At 44.4% G+C, this 23,958-nt stretch overlaps 1 protein-coding gene across 8 annotated transcripts in view; it reads left to right on the forward strand.

Annotated features, from left to right (window-relative positions):
* Nucleotides 1-1,384: 1,384 nt before the first annotated feature.
* The window catches only part of ARPC2 (actin related protein 2/3 complex subunit 2), a 43,663-nt gene continuing 21,089 nt past the window's right edge, over nucleotides 1,385-23,958 (forward strand). For 5 of the 8 annotated variants that reach the window (XM_021923989.2, XM_021923988.2, XM_021923990.2 and 2 more), the window contains exons 1-5: nucleotides 1,385-1,520; nucleotides 1,752-1,833; nucleotides 10,846-10,880; nucleotides 13,645-13,757; nucleotides 19,853-19,898. In XM_021923989.2, coding sequence (XP_021779681.1) covers nucleotides 1,760-1,833; nucleotides 10,846-10,880; nucleotides 13,645-13,757; nucleotides 19,853-19,898 — 268 coding nt within the window. In that variant the 5' untranslated portion in view covers nucleotides 1,385-1,520; nucleotides 1,752-1,759. Of the gene's footprint in view, nucleotides 1,521-1,751; nucleotides 1,834-10,845; nucleotides 10,881-13,644; nucleotides 13,758-19,852; nucleotides 19,899-23,958 lie in introns of those variants that run through there. The other 3 variants (XM_021923992.2, XM_021923993.2, XM_021923994.2) reach the window with 3 other exon arrangements.

The raw sequence follows: 23,958 nt of genomic DNA on the forward strand, positions 1-23,958 counted from the left end.
GTGAAACCCCATCTCTACTAAAAATACAAAAAAATTAAACGGGCGTGGTGGCAGGCACCTGTAATTCCAGCCACCTGGGAGGCTGAGGCAGGAGAATCACTTGAACCGGGGAGGCAGAGGTTGCGGTGAGCCGAGATCATGCCATTGCACTCCAGCCCGGGCAACAGTGCAAGACTCTGTCTCAAAAAAATAATAATAATAATTAATTAAATTAGCGTATAATTTTGGGGGATCAGCAGTATCCTGAAGTTCATCCATAGCCCGTTAAGTAATGTTTCAAAGGACTATCTGTGCCTTAATGATAGGAGCTAGTTTCTTGTTCATTTTTTTATCCCCACCCCAAACACATAACAGAAAATAAATTATTTCCTTGTATGTGGAAGGGACTCAGCTAAGTTTATTACATTCTCCCCGGAGGAGGGAAAACACAAAACAAGGCACTAAGGCAGATGGTGCGGATGTAGCACAAAGAGGAGTTAAGATTCCGCACTCAGGTAACAAGGAGGGTGTATCTCTGCCAGAGGTACTGGAAGGTTTCAAAAGCAGAAAAAAATGTGTTCTGGACACCTGGACGTAGAATTGGAGGCATCACAGAAACACAGGGAGGCCCATCTAAGTTGCCTATTCACCCAGGTGACCTCTCATTCCTTTCCTTAGTTGTCCTTTTAATAATACGGGGAATTTCACGCAAGGAAAGTGTCCTCTTCTCTCCCCAGCGGGCAAGGGGGTTCCTCCGGCGCAAGTTGCGGCCCCAGCTACTCCCACGTCCCACAGGTCTCCTGCCTTTTGGCACGTACACTCCTCACCACTCGCTGCTTCCGCATCCCTACTCTGATCCTCTCCCCATGCATCTCTACCTCCTTACACAATTGAGAATTTTATTGTCTGTTTCCTCTACCAGACTATAAGTTCCACGAGGGCAGGGCCTCATCTATTTCATTTACCACTACATCCCCAGTATAGAGCAAGAGCCCATGAAAATGTTTGTTGGAGAAATGAATGTGTGATGGTGTCGCTGGACAGCTATACCTGGAAAGAAAAAGAGGCACCCCCAGCAAACAAGCTGGGAGCAAAGAAGCCCGCTGGGAGACTACAAGGGCGAGCTTCTTGCGAGGTCTCTGAGATGACAAGACCGGAAGAACGGAGTTGGATCTCTGAGACAAGCGGGAGTGAGAAGCTGGACAGTCAGGCAAGCCTCGGGGAATGACAGCTCCGCGGGGGACGCACTGGTAGGCTGTAGACGTAAGGGGGTCTGTGAGAAAGTAGAGGGTGGGGTGGCGGCATCACACATACGCAAGCGCAGTCTCCGTTTCCTCCGGCGCGCCTGCGCTCGCGTTCACGAGGGGTTGAAGCGGAAATGGCGCCGCGGGGCCGCGCGTCCAGGCGGCGAGCGGAAGTGGGTGTGAGAGCGGAAGTGGCCGGCTACAGCCGGGGGCTGGGCGGGGACTGGGCTTGTCGGTGAAGCGGCAGTGGCGGCGGCGGCGGCGGCTCGGCAGGCGGGTTCAGGCTTTGGGGGCCAGGTCGGTTGGTTGGTTGGTTGGTTGGGTGGGTGGGTGGGTGTCTCCACAGTCTGCGTGCGTGGGCCAGCGCGTGCGTCTTACCCTTCCCTCCATCCCGGCCCCTCTCCCCTTCTCCCCTAACCTCCTACCCCACCCAGGTCCCTTCAGGGGGCAGCAGGGCCGCTTCCTCCGTCTTTCCCTCCCTTACCCACCCTCACCGGCCCTTGTTTCTCCTTCCCCTCCTCGGGGCAGCCGCCGCCATGATCCTGCTGGAGGTGAACAACCGCATCATCGAGGAGACGCTCGCGCTCAAGTTCGAGAACGCGGCCGCCGGGTGAGCGCGCGCCCGGGGCCAGGGGTGGCGGGGGAGGCAGAGTTGACCCCAGCTAATCCCCAGTGTCGTCCAGTCCCCCAGACCTGGAGGAGAGAAATGGGGTGCCTGGCAGGGTGTAGGGGCTGCCCCAGCGGGGTAGACGTGGGAGGCGACTGGGCGCGGCCGGGCGAGGGGCAGAGATGCGTGGGGAGAGGCTCAGAGGAGGGATGCGGAAGCAGCGAGTGGTGAGGGCTGTGCGTGCCAAAGGGCAGGAGACCTGTGGGACGTGGGGGACGCTGGGGCCGGAACTCGCGCCGGAGGAGCCCCCTGCCCGCTAGGGCGAGAAGGGGACCCCTTCCCTGCGTGAAATTCCCTGGCATTGTTCTGAACCGAGAGAGAGCCTGTTTGGAATTGGGTTGGAAGGAGTTTTCAGGAATTCCCAGGACTGGAGGAGGAAAGGAGATGCAGGCCCACGTCGCCACCAGCATTCTCGTTCCCCACTGCCGTCTGCTCTAAAAGGAGCAGAAGAGAAGACTGAAAGCCGACCCAGTCTTAGACCGGAAAAACGCGATCTCTGGTTTCCCTTTCCCGAACCCTTCTGTGAGAGACACTGGGCCGTTTTGTTACATAGTTTTCAAGCAAAGCTAATTGTCCCTTGCTCCACACCCGTTCCTTATCTCTCCTTTGAGGTTCTAATGCTCTCTCCTCGCCCACTAGCCTTTATCTGGTTATCTTGTAAATTCTTACATCAAGACCCTTGGTCTGTGATTTCTTCCGTTGTAGCCTTGGCCCAGTTACACACTTCAAAGCCTCCAGAATCTATAAAGTTCTTAGATAACCTCTCTTTACAGTTGGACTTTTTAAAAGATGGGCTTAGGTCGTATTTCCAAGGCAGCCTTCTCTGCCAAACACAAGAATCAGTAGAAGACAACCTCCTCCTCCAAAGCTGCTTTGCTTTTCTAATATATTTAAAACATGAGCTAAGGGTTTTGGGTTCTAATTTTTGGTGGCCTATGGCCAATCCCCTTGCCTCATTTCCCTATCTATAAGCATGGGGCTTCACATCTGGGTTTCACAGTTGAGGAAATAAGAGCAGACTGTTTCTGGTGAACTGGGAGCTACTAATAGGAAAGTACTTGGAGATCCACAGATGGGAAAAGATTGGTAGAGGGGAATTTTTAAGTGGTCATAATGTACTTGTGGCTTGGAGGCATTAAAAAGTATTAACTACCATTTAAATTGAATATATAGTATGTCCTGTCTCCTTTATAAGGCAACAGATTTTATCTGTAAAACAAAGCACTACTTTCCTTGAAGTAATATATGTAGTGAGCAGTACTGTTTCCTGCCAGGGGCTGCAGTTGCTTATATTTTAGGCTGACTTGCTGCTTTCTTGTGTTAGCCTCTCTTACCAGTTTCTTTGCATTTTAGATATTCAAATGAATCAGCCCAGAGTCTTATTTTGGGTAATTGTTGTATACTTTTTTCTGAGCAGTGTAGCACATAGGAGGAAGTTGAATTAACTTCTGCATTTTCATAACTGATCTTAATGCATTCTCAGGTCCAGACTAGCAAAGAATGAGACCTGGGCGGATATAAGCTGATCTACAAGATAAATGGCTGTGTATTTGCAAGAAGAGGCATGTCTTTTAACGTAGGAGTACATTCTCGTCTATTTGTGTATTAATGACTTGTGATTCCAAAATATGGCCCATTATTCGGAACTTCAGTTCTTTTTCTTTTAAAAAATTATTCTTAAAAGAAGCAGCTAGCCATTTCGGAGGGATTAAATAGGCCCTCAGGTCTAGAAGAAAAACGTTAGGACTTGCAGGACATTTTTTTTTTTTTTTTCCCTGAGACAGACTCACTGTCTGGAATGCAGTGGCGCGATCTCTGCTCACTGCAACCTCGCCCTCCCAGGCTCAAGTGATTCTTATGTCTCAGCCTCCCAAGTAGCTGGGATTATAAGCACGCGCCACCACACCCGGCTAATTTTTGTATTTTTAGTAGAGATGGAGTTTCACCATGTTGGCCAGGCTGGTTTCAAACTCCTGGCCTCAGGTGACCCGCCCACCTCGGCCTCCCGAAGTGCTGGGATTACAGCACCGCGCCTGTCCTCATTTTTTTTTTTTTTTTTTTTTTTGAGACGGAGTCTTGCTCTGTCACCCAGGCTGGAGTGCAGTGGCCGGATCTCAGCTCACTGCAAGCTCCTCCTCTCGGGTTCACGCCATTCTCCTGCCTCAGCCTCCCGAGTAGCTGGGACTACAGGCACCCGCCACTTCGCCCGGCTAGTTTTTTGTATTTTTTAGTAGAGACGGGGTTTCACCGTGTTAACCAGGATGGTCTCGATCTCCCGACCTCGTGATCCACCCGTCTCGGCCTCCCAAAGTGCTGGGATTACAGGCTTGAGCCACCGCGCCCGGCGCCTGTCCTCATTTTTTACAAAGATTTGCATTGTAGGGAACTTGTATGGGGGTGCACTGCTGTGTGTGCTTGTGCACATGTACGGGTGTGTGTGTGTATAAATTTAGGCTTTCGTTCTGGCCCATCTCCCTCTTTGAGATTTGGTTTTCAATAAGGCGGCTCAGAACATTCTGCTGAGAATTTGAAACTTTGAAAGTCTTTTAAAAGACCACAATATCATGCCTAGTAGGCAGGGCTCTCCTGGGATTACAGATATATCACCCAGCAGAAGCCCGAATGAAGCAAGCGGAAATTACCAGGCATCCCAGTAAGGTAAAGCAAGGTGCATGCCTATTCCAGAACTTCAGCAAAGTTTGCCCAGTGTGGTTATCATAAACATGTATGGGATTCTACCAGTGCTCAGCCCAGGCAGCAACAGAAAAAAGGGGCCTTTCTGAGAGCCTATTAGCCAAGTTAGGGAGGTGCTAAAGGGTGAAAGGTGTTGGGGTGGAGATCAGAGAAAGAGATTAAAGAATGGGAATAATTTGGAGGAGAAACCCCGGAGATTTGAAAGGCTTTGCTGGTGTGGGAACCTGCTAGGAGAGGTCAGCTCCACCCTACTTTTTGCACTTCTCAGAATAAACCAGTTGGGGAAATTACAGTTCAGAGCAGCCTTTTCCAGAGTGCATCTTCCATCTCTGTGTTGTCCAATAGGATAGCCATACAAGTGACCTTTTTAAATAAAAAGGTGAAGTAAAATTGAGTTCCTCAGTCACACTAGCCACATTTTTAGTGTTCATTTGCCACATGTGGCTAGTAGCTGTTGTATTTAGCACAGACATGGAACATATCCATTATTGCAGAAAGTTCTATTAGCACTGTTCCAGCTTCTGAAAATGAAAGCATGAGATGGTCTTAAAAATAGTTCTGTGGCATATACTTCAGAATATAGTTACATTAATTTTTCTTTTGAAGTGTTTTGTTTTGTTTTGTTTTGTTTTAATGATTCCTCTCAGATCATCCTGCTGGATCTTCTCACCAGTGGCCTCCTACTAAAAGTATCACCTTTCTTCTGGGTAAAGCAGTGCTGTCATCTAAACTGTTTAAGAGTACATTTGGTCATGATAACCTTTTAATATGGAGGCAGTTCAGCAAAGCCTAAGGATCATTCCAAACAGATTGCTTTTTAATTTTTTCCTACCGCACTTCTGGGAAGTGGCTTATTGAAACAACCCATATGTTGTCACAAAATAATAATTATTGGTAAATTGTCTTCCCAGCAGCCTGCAAACTAAGAGAACGTGACTGACTTAAAAGCTATGCCCAACACTGCAAATAACCTCATGCACAGGTCTTAACAGCATTGCTTTTTCATTTGGGAATTCTTACCCAGACCCTCAAAGCAAAAGTAATCAGGCAAATTAATTTAATTCTTTCGTTAGTGTACGTACCAAGAACCGTTTCATACTGAGAAGCTAGGCCTGTCAACTTATCTGGAGTCTGGAGTCCAAAATTGAGGAAATTCTGTCAGATGCAAATTGCTATTGGATTTAAGTGTGTGCTGGCTCCTTGCCACAGCCAGTACATATTGTGGGGAGCTGTGGTTCCGTGAGGGGGAGTGAAACTCAGTAAGCAAGCAGTGCCAGTTGGGGTGGGTGAGGATGGTGGGAAGAGAAATTTGAAAAAGGAATAAATTAAATCTTGCTGATACTCTGTTCTCATTCCCAAATATATTACATATGTCCTCAGAGAGACAGGCTGGTTTGGAGTGATTTGGAATTAGGACATTGTTTAAGCATTTAGAAGAAATGGAATGTTGTGTCCAACTGGATAAGAAGACCTGGTTGGTCTTTTTACAGGTCACTGTAGTTAATTACACACTGCCACCTGTCCTGTGGCCTACTTGGGACCACTTTGGTCATGAAGTCCCAGAGCTGTGCTGGACCAAACTGATAACTCCTTAAGGGCCGGGTGTATCACTTTAATCATCTTTGTTTCCCCAGCATCCTCATTATATATATAGTCAGCTCAGTAAATTGGTTTGTTGAAGAAATGAATGAAGCCAGATAGAATGATTCCTGTTTCTTTAGGAGCTGGCATTTTTCTGACATTGAGTAAATCAGCTTTTAGGTCTCTTTGTTCTCCATATTTTGAGATATGGCTTAGCAGAGAATAGGACCTCCTCTTACCTAATATGATCTATTTTTGTAGGCTTTGCTCAAAAAGAATGATGGGAGCCTTATAGAAGATTTAAAGTAGAATGCTCAGAAACCTTTATAGCGAGCAGAATTCAATAATTCCTCTAATTCAGGACATAAGAAGGGATAAGTAGGAGAGAGACGTAAATGCCCAAATGGGAAATTGGAGCCAGGCACCCTGGCTCACACCTGTAATCCCAGCACTTTGGGAGGCCAAGGAGGGTGGATCACTTGAGGTCAGGAGTTCCGGCCAACATGGCGAAACCCCACCTCTACTAAAAATACAAAAATTAGCCAGGTGTGGTGGCACGCGCCTGTAATCCCAGCTACTTGGGAAGCTGAGGCTGGAGAATCACTTGAACCCAGGAGGCGGAGGTTGCAGTGAGCCAAGATGGCACCACTGCACTCCAGCCTGGGTGACAGAGCAAGACCCCATCTCAAAAAGAAAAAAAAAATGGGGAACTGGATCCTAGGGTGCATTCAGTAGTAAAAAGCCCAAAGTTGTTAGTGAGAAAAGAAGATGAGATAATGCAGTTGCCAGGAGCCCTTTCTGGATTGATTATTGATATTCTAGAAGCTTCCTTACAGAAAAGATAGAAGAAAATTTTTTCCAAAGGATTTTGAGAATAGCTCTTAAAACCTATCTGAATGAATTGATTATGTTTTAGTGTCTTGGGTTGTCCAGTCAGTAACTGAGGACTTACTCAGCCAGCTTGTTCTAGGATTCCAGACATTACAGCAGTCTGACACTTAAAGCAGTTCTTTTTTTTTGAGACGGAGTCTCGCTCTGTCGCCCAGGCTGGATTGCAGTGGCCCGATCTGGGCTCACTGCAAGCTCCGCCTCCCGGGTTCACGCCATTCTCCTGCCTCAGCCTCCCGAGTAGCTGGGACTACAGGCGCCTGCCACCACGCCCGGCTAGTTTTTTGTATCTTTTAGTAGAGACGGGGTTTCACCGTGTTAGCCAGGATGGTCTCGATCGCCTGACCTCGTGATCCGCCCGTCTCGGCCTCCCAAAGTGCTGGGATTACAGGCTTGAGCCACCGCGCCCGGCCAAAAAGCAGTTCTATTTGTTCTTGTATTGCTAACCAATTCCTGATTCAGGGAATTACTGCAATCCTAAAACCTCTCCCAACCACAGCTTCAGAGTCTGATCTGTGACTCCACCTAGGACTTCTAAATTAGAAGGTAACTCCACCTAGTTACCTAAATTAGAAGGTAACTAATTTATTGATTACCTTCTGTGAACGAGGCACTGTGCTATCTGCCTTAACATGGCTTCATTTCATTTCAAAGTGTCCCTGTGTGACACATAGTGGATCTCATTTACAATTGAGAAAACTAGGGCTCTTAAGGATAGAGGGTGGGGGTAGACATTGAGTAAGTAACTACTACATATTAAGCACTATGCAGGCATCCTTCACTGTGATTCTTGACCTTGTTTATCATATGGCACACACAGAACATGATCATATTTGTATGGCACGTTTGGGTAAATGGTCTAGCCTCTCAGAGATCCTGCCACCTGCTGCCTGCCCTAAGGGATATGGGCATCATTATCTCAGCATATCGGTAACTTACGAGACACTGTTTGAGAAACTTTGCTGTACAGTAGTCCACCCTTATCTGTGGTTTTGCTTTCTGCAGTTTCAGTTACCTTCAGTGAACCATGGTCTGAAAATATTAAATGGAAAAATCCCAGAAATAAACAATCCATAAATTTTAAATTGTGCACCATTCTGAGTAGCATAATGAAATCTTGCACTGGCCCGCCCGGGACATGAATCATCTTTTTTCTAGCATATCTACAGTGTGTACACTACCCTCTGTTAGTCACTTAATAGCTGTCTAGGTTATCAGAATGACTGTCACAGCATTGTAGTGCTTGTGTTCAAGTTACCCTTATTTTACTTAATAATGGCTCCAAAGTGCAGGAGTAATGATGCTGGCAATTTGAATATGCGAAAGAGAACCCATAAAGTGATTTCTTTAAGTAAAAAAAGTGACCTTGGTGTTCTTTGCTAGAGTTCAGTGCTATCCACAGTTTTATTTATCCACTGGGTGTCTTGGAACATATTCCCCACAGATAAGGGGAGACTGCTGTACTACTGTACATATATCATCTCAGCCCTCACACCAACCTGGGAGGTAGGTGTTTTGTCCCCATTTTGTAGAAGAGGAACCTGAGGCCCAGTAACATTTGAGGAGCATTGCGTATGGTCACATAGCCAATAAATTCTGAATTCTAAGTAACTTGCTTTTTCTCACCCCCAGTATCTGAAATTTTAGCAGCTGGTAGAACAGTAAATAATGTAACTATTAATTTTGGGGCCCTGTTTAGTGGAACACTTTCCCAGGGCCGGTCTCACTCCTGCTCCTTTGTAATTTTAAACCGTGGAAGTAAAATAACAAACGCAAGGTCTTGGAATTGAGAAGCAATCTTGTGATGGTATACTTCACATTCAGCGAACTCCTCGTTAAGGCACTGAGTTCTCGGACCTCTAATTCCCGGAAGACTTCTCATGAAGTCTCCTTTGGCCTAATGCTCTCCTCAGCAGCCTTTCTCTCTCTTCTAGCCATAAATAGTAAACTAAAATATTAATGGCAGTGATTTGACAAGTATTGCTAAGTCAGACAGCAAACCACTTAAGATCGATCGTAGCAACTTTTCCCACAGGGATCTATGCTCAGGGTACTTTATGCCTAGAGAAATTTGAAATTACAGACTCAAAGTATTTATGACTTGGAACCCAAAGGTTATTTATTTATAGTTTATTTTTCTTAGGTCTTTTGATAAAAGTAGGAGAGTGAGGAACTCAGCCCATCTTTGGCTGAATTAAAACCTAAAGGTTAAAAAAAACCCTACCAAGTGATGGAATAATGGGCTTTTGTAAACTCCCTGACTCTTCAGCACAGCCAGCCTTCCCCAGGAAAATATGCTTCCTCCCATTGGTCATCCTTTTAGTACCTGATTCAGTTGGGCCATGATTAACATTTCCATATTTTTGTTCTTTGCTCTTGTTTTCTAAAGATGAGGAATGGTATTGGACTCATTGCCTTTGTTTCCTGGCTACAGTTTCAAAATGAAGGCTCAGAAGCAATTTAAATTTTCATGTAGTCTTTCCTTCTGTTCTGAACTCACTGCTTATCCATAAACGTACTTGATTCTTCAATTCTTAGAGATACCCAACATGCTTTTCCTAAGTCACATACAGAGGGCTTTGAAGAAGCAGGGTGAAGCTTTGTATGATTCATATAGGTTGATTTTCAGCAGGGCTAGCATGCTTCATAGAAGCCAGTTTCCTTGAAAGGTATTGTCTGTCTTCTGTATCAACTTTTTAACACTCATAAACCATGTTATATATTCCATTATTTCCAGCAGCCCTGCAGATCAACTTAGTCTTGGTTTCTTTCACAGGTGATGGAGCAGAGATCACAGAAAAGATACGTACTTGATTAAGAGGTCTTGAGCAACTTAGACAAAAATAAATGTGAAAATGTGTGCATCTTGTTTGCTAGCCCCTAAAACAAAGTGGAATCATTGAGTTACAGGTAGCTAGCTGATAAGGCAATAGTCTTCATTTGCTTCCTACTTTGGACTTCAGGTCTGTTCTTGTGTTATATGTAGTAGTTTCATGAGGTAGATAGGATCATTTGTATTCCCCCATTTTATAGATGATAGGGCAGGATGCAAAGGTGTAAGGATATTTGTCCTAAAACATGAGTGTGGTGAGAAAGCTGAAGTTGTAAAGCAGATGTCCTGACTATTCTCCTGAGTGATTTCATAGTGCTATTTTGTGTTACACTGTCTATTTTAAGTTCAGAGCTGGAATTTAAAAGGCAAGACAAAACCAGGGTAGAACTAAAGAGGGTTTCGTGAAGGTGAGTGGTAAGCACTTTGGTGATGTAAAGGAAGAAAGAAAGATGAGTAGGAAGGCCTACAGAGGAGTTTTGAAGTGGAATAGAACTTGCCGTTTTGTTTATGGCCCGAAATCATCCTTTCACTTTAAGCATATTAAAACCATTCTACATTATACTTAGCCATTTTCCTGCTGAACGTATTACTCCTAATACCACTGTCCTGTGGGGAAGGCATTGACCAAGAGATGGCATTTTGTGGTACACATATACAAACAGGTATATAGCATGCTCTTAGGAAATTCAGAATTGAAAGTGAGCACCAACCAAGGCAGGAGATTTAACAGCAGGTGAAAAACAAAAGCTATAGCTGACCTTCGTTTTTTGTCTTCTACTTAAAGCAAGTCCAAAGGTTCAGGTCCATGAGAGAATGAATTGTATACTCTGATTGGCAGTAACCTAAAACTTACACAGAATGGTCTGATCTTAAGTGAAGCTCAGGCGCCTTTCCAGTTCCCCTTGAAGGTAAGCAGCAATACAGTCATCTTAACTGAGGGCCTTTTTTGTTGTTTACAGAAACAAACCGGAAGCAGTAGAAGTAACATTTGCAGGTAAGCATCTTTATCTCAGCCCTTTGAAGAGAAAGTACAATATGAAAAATAGGAAATAGGCTGGTTGCAGTGGCTCATGCCTGTAATCCCAGCACTTTGGGAGGCCGAGGCAGGTGGATCACCTGAGGTCAAGAGTTCAAGAACAGCCTGGCAAACATGGTGAAACCCCCTTTACTAAAAATGAAAAAATACGCTGGGCATAGTGGTGGGCACCTGTAATCCCAGCTGCTCGGAAGGCTGAGGCAGGAGAATCACTTGAACCTGGGAGGCAGGGGTTGCAGTGAGCTGAGATCGTACCACTGCACTCCAGCCTGGGCGATAGAGTGAGACTCTGTCTCAAAAAAAAGACAAGAAAAGAAAATTGTACCTAAAATAAGCCGTGACATGGATTGGGCGCAGTGGCTCATGCGTGTAATCCCAGCACTTTGGGAGGCCGAGGCAGGCGGATCATGAGGTCAGGAGATCGAGACCATCCTGGCTAAAACAATGAAACCCTGTCTCTACTAAAAATAGAAAAAAAAATTAGCTGGGCATGGTGGCGGGTGCCTGTAGTCCCAGCTACTCGGAGGCTGAGGCAGGAGAATGGTATGAACCCAGGAGGCGGAGCTTGCTGTGAGCAGACATCGCGCCACTGCACTTTACCCTGGGCGACAGAGCAAGACTCCATCTCAAAAAAAAAAGCTTTGACATTTTGGATACTGTCCCTCTTCAGGTCTTTTTGAGCTCTTTATAATAGATAACTATTTCATGTATTTAATCCATTGATGACTGACAATATAAAGCTACCTGCTGATAAATTAGAAGTTTGGATTTAATTTTGTGGTACAAACTAAGGGGTTTTTTAATTTTTTTTTTTAACTTGGAAATATTACATTATCCAAGTAGCCGTCAGTCTTAGTTTGCCTAGCACTAGAGTAGTAGGGAAACGTGAACAGCTAGAGACGTGTTCATCAAGTCAGAGAGAGAGGTTGCTGCTTTCTGTTCCCTATAAAGGATTAGGTGTTGGTACTATTTACTTGTTACGTGAATGAACTCAGAGGAATACAACCACCCTTTCTAAAACGAGAGTCCTTGACAAGGTGATCTTGGAAGACTTTTGCAGCTCTCAAGTGCTGTTACTTGAAGGCCAGGCACCATCCCTTTACCCTTCTACCAACTAGCATTGCCAGATATCCTTTCGTGATTCTCGTGATAGCTCTCTAAAGTGATGGCACTCAGCACCTAATTCTAGTTTCAGGAACCTATTCCTGGTTTCAGGAATTACACAGGCTGAGTCACTCCTGTGTACTGCAGAAAGATAGAACCGAAAAAGAGGGGAGTCCTAGAGATTAGAAGCAGCTCAAAAGATAACCAAATACAATATGTGGATATTGTTTGCATCTGAATTCAAATAAGACAATGTTTAAACTTTCTTGAGACAATAGAGAATATTTAAATACTTGACTGAATATTTGTTTTGTTTTTGTTTTTTTGAGAATGAGTCTCACTCTGTCACCCAGGCTGGAGTGCAGTGGCGCTCATAATCTGCTCACTGCAGCCTCCACCTCCCGAGTTCAAGCGATTCTCCTGCCTCTGCCTCTCAAGTGGCTGGGACTACAGATTCCTACCACCACAGCCAGCTAATTTTTTTTTTTTCCCCACACTGCATCTTGCTGTGTCCCCCAGACTTGAGTGCAATGGCGCAATCTCAGCTCACTGCAGCCTCTACACCTGGGTTCAAGTGATTCTCCTGTCTCAGCCTCCCAAGTAGCTGGGATTACAGGCGTGTGCCACCACGCCAAGCTAATTTTTTGTATTTTTAGTAGAGACAGTTCCACCATGTTGGCCAGGATGGTTTTGAACTCCTGACCTGACCTCAAGTGATCCACCCACCTCAGCCTCCCAAAGTGCTAGGTTAACAGGCTTGAGCCACCGTGCCCGGCCTTGACTGAATATTTGATATTAAGAAATTGTTTTTAAAAATTTAGGCATGACACTTGTATCATGGTTATGTTTTTTAACAGTCTTCTGTATCTTCCAAAGATACATTCTGAAGTATTTATGGATGAAATTATGTGTCGTGTCTGGGATTTGCTTCAAAATAAATCAATGGGAAGGAGGATGTCTAAATGAAACAATAATTACCCATGTGTTAATAATTGTTGAGGCCGGGCGAGGTGGTTCACGCCTGTAATCCCAGCACTTTGGGCGTCCGAGGTGGGCAGATCATGAGGTCGGGAGTTCGAGACCAGCCTGGCCAACATAGTGAAACCCTGTCTGTACTAAAAATACAAAAATTAGCCGGGTGTGGTAGCACATGCTGTAGTCCCAGCTACTCGGGAGGCTGAGGCAGGAGAATCTCTTGAACCCAGGAGGCGGAGGTTGCAGTGAGCCGAGATCATGCCGTTGCGCTCTAGCCTGGGTAACAGAGTAAGACTCTGTCTCAAAAAAAAAAAAAAAAAAAAGTTGAAGCCTCATGGTGGAGATGGGAGTTCATTATACTGTTCGTTCTGATTGTATACATGTAAAATCCAATTATTTCAGCACCAAGCTGTGATTAAGGAAAGAATAGCTTTGTAATTTTAAGAAAGGGCAAAGAGATGAGTACTCAGCAATTCTATCCCAGTGTTTCTGCTGATTTGTCACATGGATTTAAAATAAATTCCGTTTTACTTATATGCCTCCTTGTAACAGGTCTTCCTTGTGGCCTACAGCAAGGTAGGCGCTTGGAGAGATTATTTCCCATTTCCAAATTGTTATACGATCTTATTTGCTTTCCTCACAGATTTTGATGGGGTCCTCTATCATATTTCAAATCCTAATGGAGACAAAACAAAAGTGATGGTCAGTATTTCTTTGAAATTCTACAAGGAACTTCAGGCACATGGTGCTGATGAGGTAAGGTCCACATCATTTTCCATAGGACTCTTGTTTCCTCACCTTTTATTGGCAGTTTGCCATTCATGGAAGATTCATGGCACTAAATCACCCCCGCATGACTACTTGCTCACCTAACTAGGGGCTCTTGACTTGATTACTATAATGAATTAAGTGTGTGTCTAGAGGCCGGGAGCGGTGGCTCAAGCCTGTAATCCCAGCACTTTGGGAGGCCGAGACGGGCGGATCATGAGGTCAGGAGATCGAGACCATCCTGGCTAACACGGTGAAACTCCATCTCTACTAAAAAAAAAAAATACAAAAAACTAGCCGGGCGAGGTGGCGGGCGCCTGTAGTCCCAGCTACTCGGGAGGCTGAGGCAGGAGAATGGCGTGAACCCGGGAGGCAGAGCTTGCAGTGAGCTGAGATCCGGCCACTGCTCTCCAGCCTGGGCGACAGAGCGAGACTCCGTCTCAAAAAAAAAAAAAAAAAAAGTGTGTGTCTAGAAAAGGTTCTGACTCTTTCTTGCTTGCTTTAAAACAATGGAAACAAAAACAACTTTAGTTCTCCAAAAACATAGCAAAGAATACTTTTCCTTGATCAGGACAAAAATAGCTGTTGCAAGAATTAGGTTCTGTTCTATTTTTGTAATATTATCAAGGCAAATAGATAACTTCTAGCTTGTTTAAATTTTATTGTCTCAGGTTCTCATTCTGGAAGCTTAGGCACAAATAGCTGTCTTTTGAAATTTTTAATTAAAGCTCTTTAAAGCTACCCTCTTTAAATATCTCTTCTTTATAACTGCCATAGGGGAAATAAGAAAGGACGTCCAGACATTATGAAACTTTGGTGGCCATGCCTTGTTCACTGGCTTCTTTAAATAGTTAAGTAGCAGGTTTGGTTCCTGTTGAACTGTATTTGCTCTGGGGAGAGCCATTTATGGAAGAAAGAAAATGCTATTACACCAGTTTGTGCACGTTGTGGTTGGGTCTCAAAGCAGGAAATATGACTCAGTTCCTGAATCAGTTTTCAAATTTCTTAGTTTTAACAAACTAGGTTCTCCTTAATCTGTTAAATGAAGATATAATCGTAGCTGTTTTCTTTTTGAAAAGTAGTAGCTTTTAAATTATTTAAAATTTATATAATAAAAGATGATTTGTAAAGGAATATGGTCAAAAGCTTGTTTAATTTTTTAGCATAAAAACTGAAGTTGGTCTTACTTAATACCAAGAGCGATCAGTTACTTCCCTTAGTTATTCAAATGCAATTGATTTTCTCATAAGTTCAAAGAAAGAAGAAACATTTAGAGAATTTGGAATCCTGGTTACTTTACTGGAAAAAGAAAAGCTTCAGAAAGATCTAGTGCTTTTGTAAAGCTTTTGAAGAATTGTTTTGTAAAAGATAGTGGCTGACACTTCTTTACCAGATAAAGAGCGAAAGAAAACAAATGGCTATTAAAGCAGCCCTGCCTTTTTTTTTTTTTTTGAGATTGAGTCTCCCTCTGTTGCCCAGGCTGGACTGCAGTAGTGCTGTCTCGGCTCACTGCAGCCTCTGCCTCCTGGATTCAAGCATTCATCTGCCTCAGCCTCTTGAGCAGCTGGGATTACAGGCAAGCACCACTACACCTGGCTAATTTTTTGTGTTTTTCATAGAGATGGGGTTTCACCACGTTGGCCAGACTATTCTCGAACTACTGACATCAGGTGATCTGCCTGCCTCGACCTCCCAAAGTGCTAAGATTGCAGGTGTGAGCCACTGTGCCCAGCCCTTTTTTTTTTTTTTTGACAAGGTCTTGCTCTGTCACCTAGGCTGGAGTGCAGTGGCACAATCACAGCTACTGCATGCACCCTCAACTTCGCAGGCTCAAGCAGTCCTCTCACCTCAGCCTCCTGAGTGGCTGGGACTACAGGCACGTGCCACCACACCTGGCTTATTTTTTGTTTTGTTTTGTTTTATAGACAGGAGGTTTCACTATGTTGCCCAGGCTAGTCTCGAACTCCTGGGCTCAAGCAGTCCTCCTTCCTGGGCCTCCCAAAGTGCTGGTATTATAGATGTGAGCCACCATGTCCAGCTGCAGCCCTGCTTTGAATTAGCTATAACTACCTGAAAAGAAGTGTCACAGTATTTGAACAGACGTTTTTTAAATTGTGTAATCATTCTCCCCTAGACAGTCTTCACTAGGTGCGAGCCTGCGCAGTGGCATGCACCTGTAGTGCCAACTACTTGGGGGTTCAAGTGGGGAGGATCACTGGATCCCAGGAGCTCAAGTCCAGCCTGGACAACATAGTGAGATTCCATCTCAAAAAAGGGAAAAGATCTAAATGCAATAATAATAATCCTGAAAAGAAAGAGTTAAGCTAGATTTCTTATATCTCCTTTCCATTCTGTGCTTTTCTTACAATGGAGCTCCAGAACACATTGCTATTCTTCTAGCCACCACAAGGGTCAAAGAACCAACCCCACCCACTCAAGTGGGTGGAGTAAGTAACATTCATAGTGTTGGAGCAGAGTGCACAGTAAATGGCTCCCTGGGTTGGTTAAACAGTGACCAACCCATGATAACCACAGGAAGCTTATTACTTTGTCACAGGCCATTTTTAAAGGCAGAATGCCTCTGCTGCTGAAGTGGGAAGGTAATGGTGATGAGTGATAGGTTGCCTCCACCCATCTCCTGGTGTCATATTGGGAGAGGGGGTACAAACTGAAAAGTGAATCATGGTTAAAAGTGCAAGTGAAGTAACAAGGAAGTGTTGGCTCGTTTTACCAAGGGGAGGGAGCAAAGCAGTTGAATGTGATATAAATTTGGCTCTCAGTACCTCTTAGATCTCAGAATATTAACTTAGTAAGCTTGAAATTAAACTAAATCTTAGGGGCTTAGGGATTTAAACTAAATCCCTGCCACATCTGATTTCCCCTTCCTCAAAATACCAATAGTATGTGCAACACAGAATTGTAGCTCAGAGGTAGCATGCTGTTTCAAATTCTTGGGATATGCATGTTACTTTTTTTTTTTTTTTTTTTTTTTTTTGAGACGGAGTCTCGCTGTGTGGCCCAGGCTGGAGTGCAGTGGCCGGATCTCAGCTCATTGCAAGCTCCGCCTCCCGGGTTTTTACGCCATTCTCCTGCCTCAGCCTCCCGAGTAGCTGGGACTACAGGCGCCCACCACCTCGCCCGGCTAGTTTTTTGTATTTTTTAGTAGAGACGGGGTTTCACCGTGTTAGCCAGGATGGTCTCAAACTCCTGACCTCGTGATCCGCCCGTCTCGGCCTCCCAAAGTGCTGGGATTACAGGCTTGAGCCACCGCGCCCGGCCACATGTTACTTTTTTAAAAGAAGTGGTATATCAGACGCCTGAAGGTCAAGTCTCTCTGCTACCAACAAACTCTTGTGACCTTGAGCCCCTCCTCTCAGTTCCTCTTCAGTAAAAGAGATACCTCACGGTGGCTGTGTGTTCACCAAATAGGAACTACATGTGGCATTATTTATCTTTTGCCCTTGTATAAAAAAAAGTAATCTTGCCCATTGAAAGTTTCTTCCAGCTGTAGGAAAATGGTTAAATAAATATGTGGAATATTAAGAAATTATTGTTCAACCAGGCACGGAGCCTCATGCCTGTAATCTCAGCACTTTTGGAGGCCGAGGCAGGAGCATCGCTTGAGGCCAAGAGTTCAAGCCCAGCCTGGGCAATGTAGTGCGACCCTGTCTTTGTATATAAATAAATCAGTAGGCGGGGCACAGTGGCTCACGCCTGTAATCCCAGCACTTTGGAAGGCCAAGACAGGTGGGTTGCTTGAGGTCAGGAGTTTGAGACCACCCTGGGCAACATGGTGAAACCCCATCTCTACTAAAAAATATAAAAATTAGCTGAGTGTGGTGGCGGATGCCTGTAATCCCAGCTACTAGGGACGCTGGGGCAGAAGAATTGCTTTAACCCAGGAGGTGGAGGTTGCAGTGAGCTGAGATTGCGCCACTGCACTTCCACCTGGGCGACAGAGTGAGACTCGGTCTCAAAAAAACTAAATTGAAGTAAAATAAAATGTTTGTTTCTTAAGCCACGTCATTCTGGAAGCAGTTTCCACCAGGTGAAGCAGTCACAGTGACAGAGAAAAAAATAGGGAGTCTCAGTCTCTTTTTTGTTGCTATAACAATACCACAGACTGAATAATTTATGAAGAAAATATGTTTATTTGACTCACGTTCTGGGGACTGGGAGGTCCAAGAGCATGGCACCAGCATCTGGCAAGGGCCTTCGTGCCCTTTCCCATCATCCTATAGCAAAGGCAGAAGGGCAAGAGAGGGCCAGACTCACTTTTTTTTTTTTTCCCTTTGGAGACAGAGTCTCGCTCTGTCTCCCAGGCTGGAGCATACCCAAGCTGGAGTACAGTGGTGCTATCTCGGCTCACTGCAAGCTCCGCCTCCCGGGTTCACACATTCTCCCACCTCAGCCTCCTGAATAGCAGGGACTACAGGCACCCGCCACCATGCCCGGCTAATTTTTTTTGTTTTTGTATTTTTGGTAGACACGGGGTTTCACTGTGTTAGCCAGGATGGTCTCGATCTCCTGACCTTGTGATCCTCCCACCTCAGCCTCCCAAAGTGCTGGGATTACAGGCGTGAGCCACCACACCCGGCCCAGACTCACTTTTTTAACAACCCTTCTTGTGATAACAAACCAACTTCCCCTGTAACAACATTAATCCATTCATGAGGGCAGAGCCCTCATGGCCTAATCACCTAATTACCGTCACAGTGGCAATTAAATTTCAACATGTGGCCAGGCATGGTGGTTCACTCCTGTAATCCCAATACCTGGGGAGTCCAAGGTAGAAAGGTCACTTGAGCCCAGAAGTTCAAGGCTGCAGTGAGCTATTGTATCAATGCACTGTAGCCTGGACTACAGAGTGAGACCCTGCTTCCAAAAAAGAATCATCATCATAAATTTTGGCCGGGCATGGAAAAATTAGCCAGGCACGGTGGTGCACGCCTGTAGTCCCAGCTACTTGGGAGACTAAGGCAGGAGAATCACTTGAACCCAGGAGGTAGAGATTGCAGCGAGCTGAGATTGTACCACTGCACTCCAGCCTGGACAACAGAGTAAGACTGTGTCTCAAAAAAAAAAAAAAAAACATAAATTTTAACATGAGTTTTCGAAAGGACGTTCAAACCATAGCAGAAGGTATAAAAGGGGTTCTTGGTTTTTTGGGGTTTTTTATTGTTCTTGTCATTTGATTCAAAAACCTGGAAAGTAGCCAGCAGTAGGTTCTGGTTTGGGGGAGAAGACATGTAGAGTGTACAGCCTTCTGGACACCAGTATTAATAACTAGCTAAGATTTCATTCACTGTCTTTTGCCTTAAAAGCTGTCTATGCACTGAGTAATTTTAAAGCATACAAGATCAGCAGATCAGCAGACAAACAGATCAGTTCCCAAGAGTCCTGGTTTTTTCTCTTTATTCGCCTGAGTTAGTGGCTCAGCCTGTGCTTAGGTTGATAACTAACAATCTGTTCTCTCACTTGACATTTGGCCTCCTTTTGCTCTCTTGAAAACCAAACGTGATTAAGTACAATGTAGGATCTGGGGAACAGAGAACATATTAAGGGTGTAGTCAAGTCCTAAAAAAGTGAAGGATGAACTTTGATTAAAGATTCTCAGCCGGGCGCAGTGGCTCATTCCTGTAATCCCAGCACTTTGGGAGAATGAGGTGGGTGGATCATCTGAGGTCAGGAGTTCAAGACCAGCCTGACCAACATGAAGAAACCCCATCTCAACTAAAAATACAAAAAAAAATTAGCCGGGCGTGGTGGTGCATGCCTATAATTCCAGCTACTTGGGAGGTTGAGGCAGGAGAATCACTTGAACGTGGGAGGCGGAGACTGTGGTGAGCTGAGATCGCGCCTTTGCACTCCAGCCTGGGCAAAAAGAGTTTCTCCTCTCAGTTCTGTGACTTGTTGGTGACTAAATCCACTTCCCCTCTGTCTCTACTTTCCCATCCACCAAATGAAAGTTAGGAAGGATGCCAACTTAGGAAGAGCTTGACAAGTACAATACTTTAAAAATAATGAAATTATCGTGGCCTTTGGATTAACATATTTGGTTTTGTTTTGTTTTTATTTTCTAGTTATTAAAGAGGGTGTACGGGAGTTTCTTGGTAAATCCAGAATCAGGTATGTAGTCGTGTGAGCAATTATGGAATGGCATGGGAAGAGAGGTGTCCTTTTTATATTATGCTTTTCTTACCCAAAGGATTTCATTTAAATATTATTACAAATATTTCTTCATGAGCCCATTCCTAATTCAACTCCCTCCATAAAAATAGCTTTTAAGAGGCTTTGCTTTGTCCAGTATGGAACACAGTAGGGGTACAAAATTGATGTATGGCATTTTTAACATTTACTTGATGGGGCCACATGACTCGTAATCTTTCAGCCAGAGGGCCACATTTGTTTGTTCATGGTGATTAAAATGCCTTTGAAAAGGATGAGCAAAGATTGATTCCCACCCTCAGCCCTTAGTAACCTTTTTCTGCACACTACATATTTGGAGAAGGAAGAGGAATATTCACCACACTATTGTGATTTCAAGTAATAAAAATCAGACCCTTTCTTAATCCAGTCTTCTAATAGGTGGTCTCAGCATTCATGGCCAGAGGAATTGAAAGGTACCGTGTCATCCTTGAATAGAACAGCTATGTTATACTGCTTTAAAGGTGGTTTAAAGTGGAAAAACTGAACAGCCTTTTTACCCTGTGATTCAGTGGCATGTCTCAAATTCTGAGGCATTTAGCGGGACCCCAAAGTGAGAACCAGGTAGTAAGACCATTGGAACATAATTTTTATTCAACTATTACAACTCTGGTACCTTGATTAGAAAAGTCTTCTAAGAAGGAAGTTCTCTGTCACTCTTAACAGCAGTTACTTGTGCTAGCTTATTTCATCACCTCACCTATTTTTTCAGACAGTCTCATTCTGTTGCCCAGGCTGGAATGCAGTGGTACAGTTACAGCTCACTGCAGCCTCCTCCAAATCTTGTGCTCAAGCAATCCTCCTGCTTTAGCCTCTCCAGTAGCTGGAAACTACAGGCACATGCCACCATACCTAACTAATTTTTTTATTATTTTGTAGAAACAGGGTCTCACTGTCTGCTGCGCAGGCTGCCAAAACAGAGTAAGGAGGTCTGAAACTCCTAGCCTCAAGCAATCCACCCACCTCAGCCTCCACCTCCCAGAGAGTTGGGATTACAGGCATGAGCCACCATACCCAGCACCTTTTTTTTTTTTTTTTTGAATCTCCAAATTGGCGGGATGAATGTGTCACAGAAATAAAAGCCAAGATAACACTGTAGGCTTTTGGCGGAATCAAGGTATTAGAGAAAGAAACAAACAGATCTAGAACAGAAAAATCGTGTCCAAAGTCTTGGGCATGCTTGTCACAGCCAATATCCTGACATGGAAAGTTTATGTTTCCGTGCCTGGGGCTCCTCCTACCTCCCACTAAATCATAGACATTGCCAGATTGCAGACCCTATCTTCATACAAGTGTAAAATGTAAAAGTGTGTGAAAGTAGTGTCTCAACCAAGTACAGTGGCTCACACCTTTAATCCCAGCACTTCCGGAGGCCAAGGTGGGTGAATTGCTTGAGCCCAGGCATTCAGGACCAGCCTGGGCAACAAAATGAGACCCCTGTCTCGACAAAAAATACAGAAATTAGTCAGGCATGGTGGCAGCCACCTGTAATCCCAGGTAGTCGGGTGGCTGAGGCACGAGAATCGCTTGAACCAAGGAGGCAGAGGTTGCTGTGAGCCGAGATTGCGCCACTGCCCTCCAGCCTAGGCGACAGAGCAAGATTCAGTCTCAAAAAAAAAAAAAAAAAAAAAAAGTAGAGTCTCCCCTCCTCTTTTTTAATAGGTTTTTCTAGGCACGTTTGGAAAACTCAGCAAGTCATACTAGATTTTTACTTCCCTTCATCCTCAGTATATTCTGTTCATCATGTTAGAAGCCTTACTTAAAGACAGACTTTACCTTAGCTATAGTTTTATTTGCTTTTGTTTGGCTTCCTAAAACTAGCAAACCTCAGTTCTAAGTATTTTCTTTTTTAATCTAACCTTGTAATCTGTGTGCTTATCTGCTTTTCAAGTTCCCAAAATGGAATGATGATTGATATTATTTAATACTGGAGTGCCAAAAATGTGCTAAGTATTATCTGTTGCAAAGATTTAGCCCATCCTCCCAAATAGCCTATGTTCAACAAAAAATACAGAGCTCAGCCGGTCACCGTGGCTCACGCCTGTAATCCCAGCACTGCCGGAGGCCGGGGCAGGCGGATCACCTGCATTCAGGAGTTTGAGACCAGCCTGACCAACATGGAGAAACCCCATCTCTACTAAAAATACAAAATTAGCCAGGCGTGGTGGCGCATGCCTGTAATCCCAGCTACTCAGGAGGCTGAGGCAGGAGAATCGCTTGAACCTGGGAGGTGGATGTTGTGGTGAGCAGAGATCAGGCCATTGCACTCCAGCCTGGGCAACAAGAGCAAAACTCCGTCTAAAAAAAAAAAAAAAAAAAAAAGATCTCAAGAATGCTTTTGGGAAAAAATGAAATAGTAATGAGGTTTCAGATACTTAGAAGTGTGAAATCCGTACAGTTCTGGTGAAGTTATTCCCGTCAGTTGCCTAGAATATAAAATGATCCTCAGTGATATATACAAATATTCTTGCAAAAACATCTCTAAACCTTTTTGACACTTATTAATCATTTGATTCTATAATCAAGTGTTCCAGCCCGGCTTCTGGGAATTCATAGTGGACATGCTGTAAAGAGGCAGGTCACCCAACGGTTTCAGTCCGTATTCTGCACCCAAATTGATGACCTGTCATGTTCCACACACTTTAAGTACTGTACATTCTTTTAATGCTCACGACAGTCTCCCCTATCTCCACACCCCTCCCTCCCCCCCCTTTTTGTTTGTTTGTTTGTTTTGTTTTTTGATACAGAATTTCACTAGTCTCCCAGACTGGAGTGCAGTGTCATGATCTCAGCTCATTACAACAACCTCCACCTCCCAGGTTCAAGCAATTCTCCTGCCTCAGCCTCCAGAGTACCTGGGACCACAGGCATGCACCACTGCACCCAGCTAATTTTGTATTTTTAGTAGAGACGGGGTTTTGCCATATTGGTCAGGCTGGTCTCAAACTCCTGACCTCAGGTGATCCGCCCACCTTGGCCTCCTAGAGTGCTGGGAATACAGGTGTGAGCCACTGTGCCCAGGCCACCCTACCTCCCCCGCTTTTTTTTTTAACCGACGAGGGAATTGACAGGCAATTTTTTTTTTTTTTCTGGAGACGGAGTCTCACTCTGTTGTGCAGTGGCGCGATCTCAGCTCACTGCAATCTCCACCTTGTGGGTTCGAGCGAGTCTCCTGCCTCAGCCTCCCGAGTAGCTAGGATTACAGGTGCCCACCACCACACCTGGCTAGTTTTTTGTTTTTAGTAGAGACAGGGTTTCGCCATGTTGGCCAGGATGGTCTCAAATTCCTGACCTCAGGTGATCTGCCCACCTCAGCCTCCCAAAGTGCTGGGATTACAGGCATGAGCCACCACACCCAGAAGTTTTTTTAAGGTTACAAGATGACAAGGCCAGGATTTGGACCCAGTTCTGTTCAACTCAAAATAGAGGCCCTACACTTACGTGTCATGCTGTATTTGGCAATTCATGTCATTTCTTTGAATCTCCTTTTTCCTCTGTAAAACAGTAACCTTATCTAGCCTGCAGACTTCAAAGCATGGTTATGGAAATCAAACGAAGTAAAATGTTATAAAAAATACTGAAAATTTTACAATGTATACCAATAAAAGCTATTGAAGAGGCATATACATGAACAGATAGTTGGTTTTTCTACCCTGCCTCCTCATAGTTTGCAGTGGCATGTAGAAGGGTCTGTCTTATTATCACAAAGCTACCCATCTGCTGGCCATATTGATACTTGGCACATTAAACTATCAGAGAAAGATATGTGGCTCCTTTACAACTGTGTCTGGAAGAGTACATTTCCAATCAGAGTTCCCAGGTTCTGACTTTCTCTCATTACATGTTTGTAATTAGTCATCTTTGATACTGATTCAAATTTTTGATTAACATTAATTATATATATTTACAAGAATCTTATAAAAAGATTTTATTTCACCTCATTTTTCCCTGTGAGGTAGATGAAAATAGACTATATTCTACC

This window comes from Papio anubis, chromosome 10, assembly GCF_008728515.1.
Source record: "Papio anubis isolate 15944 chromosome 10, Panubis1.0, whole genome shotgun sequence".
NCBI lineage: Eukaryota > Metazoa > Chordata > Mammalia > Primates > Cercopithecidae > Papio > Papio anubis.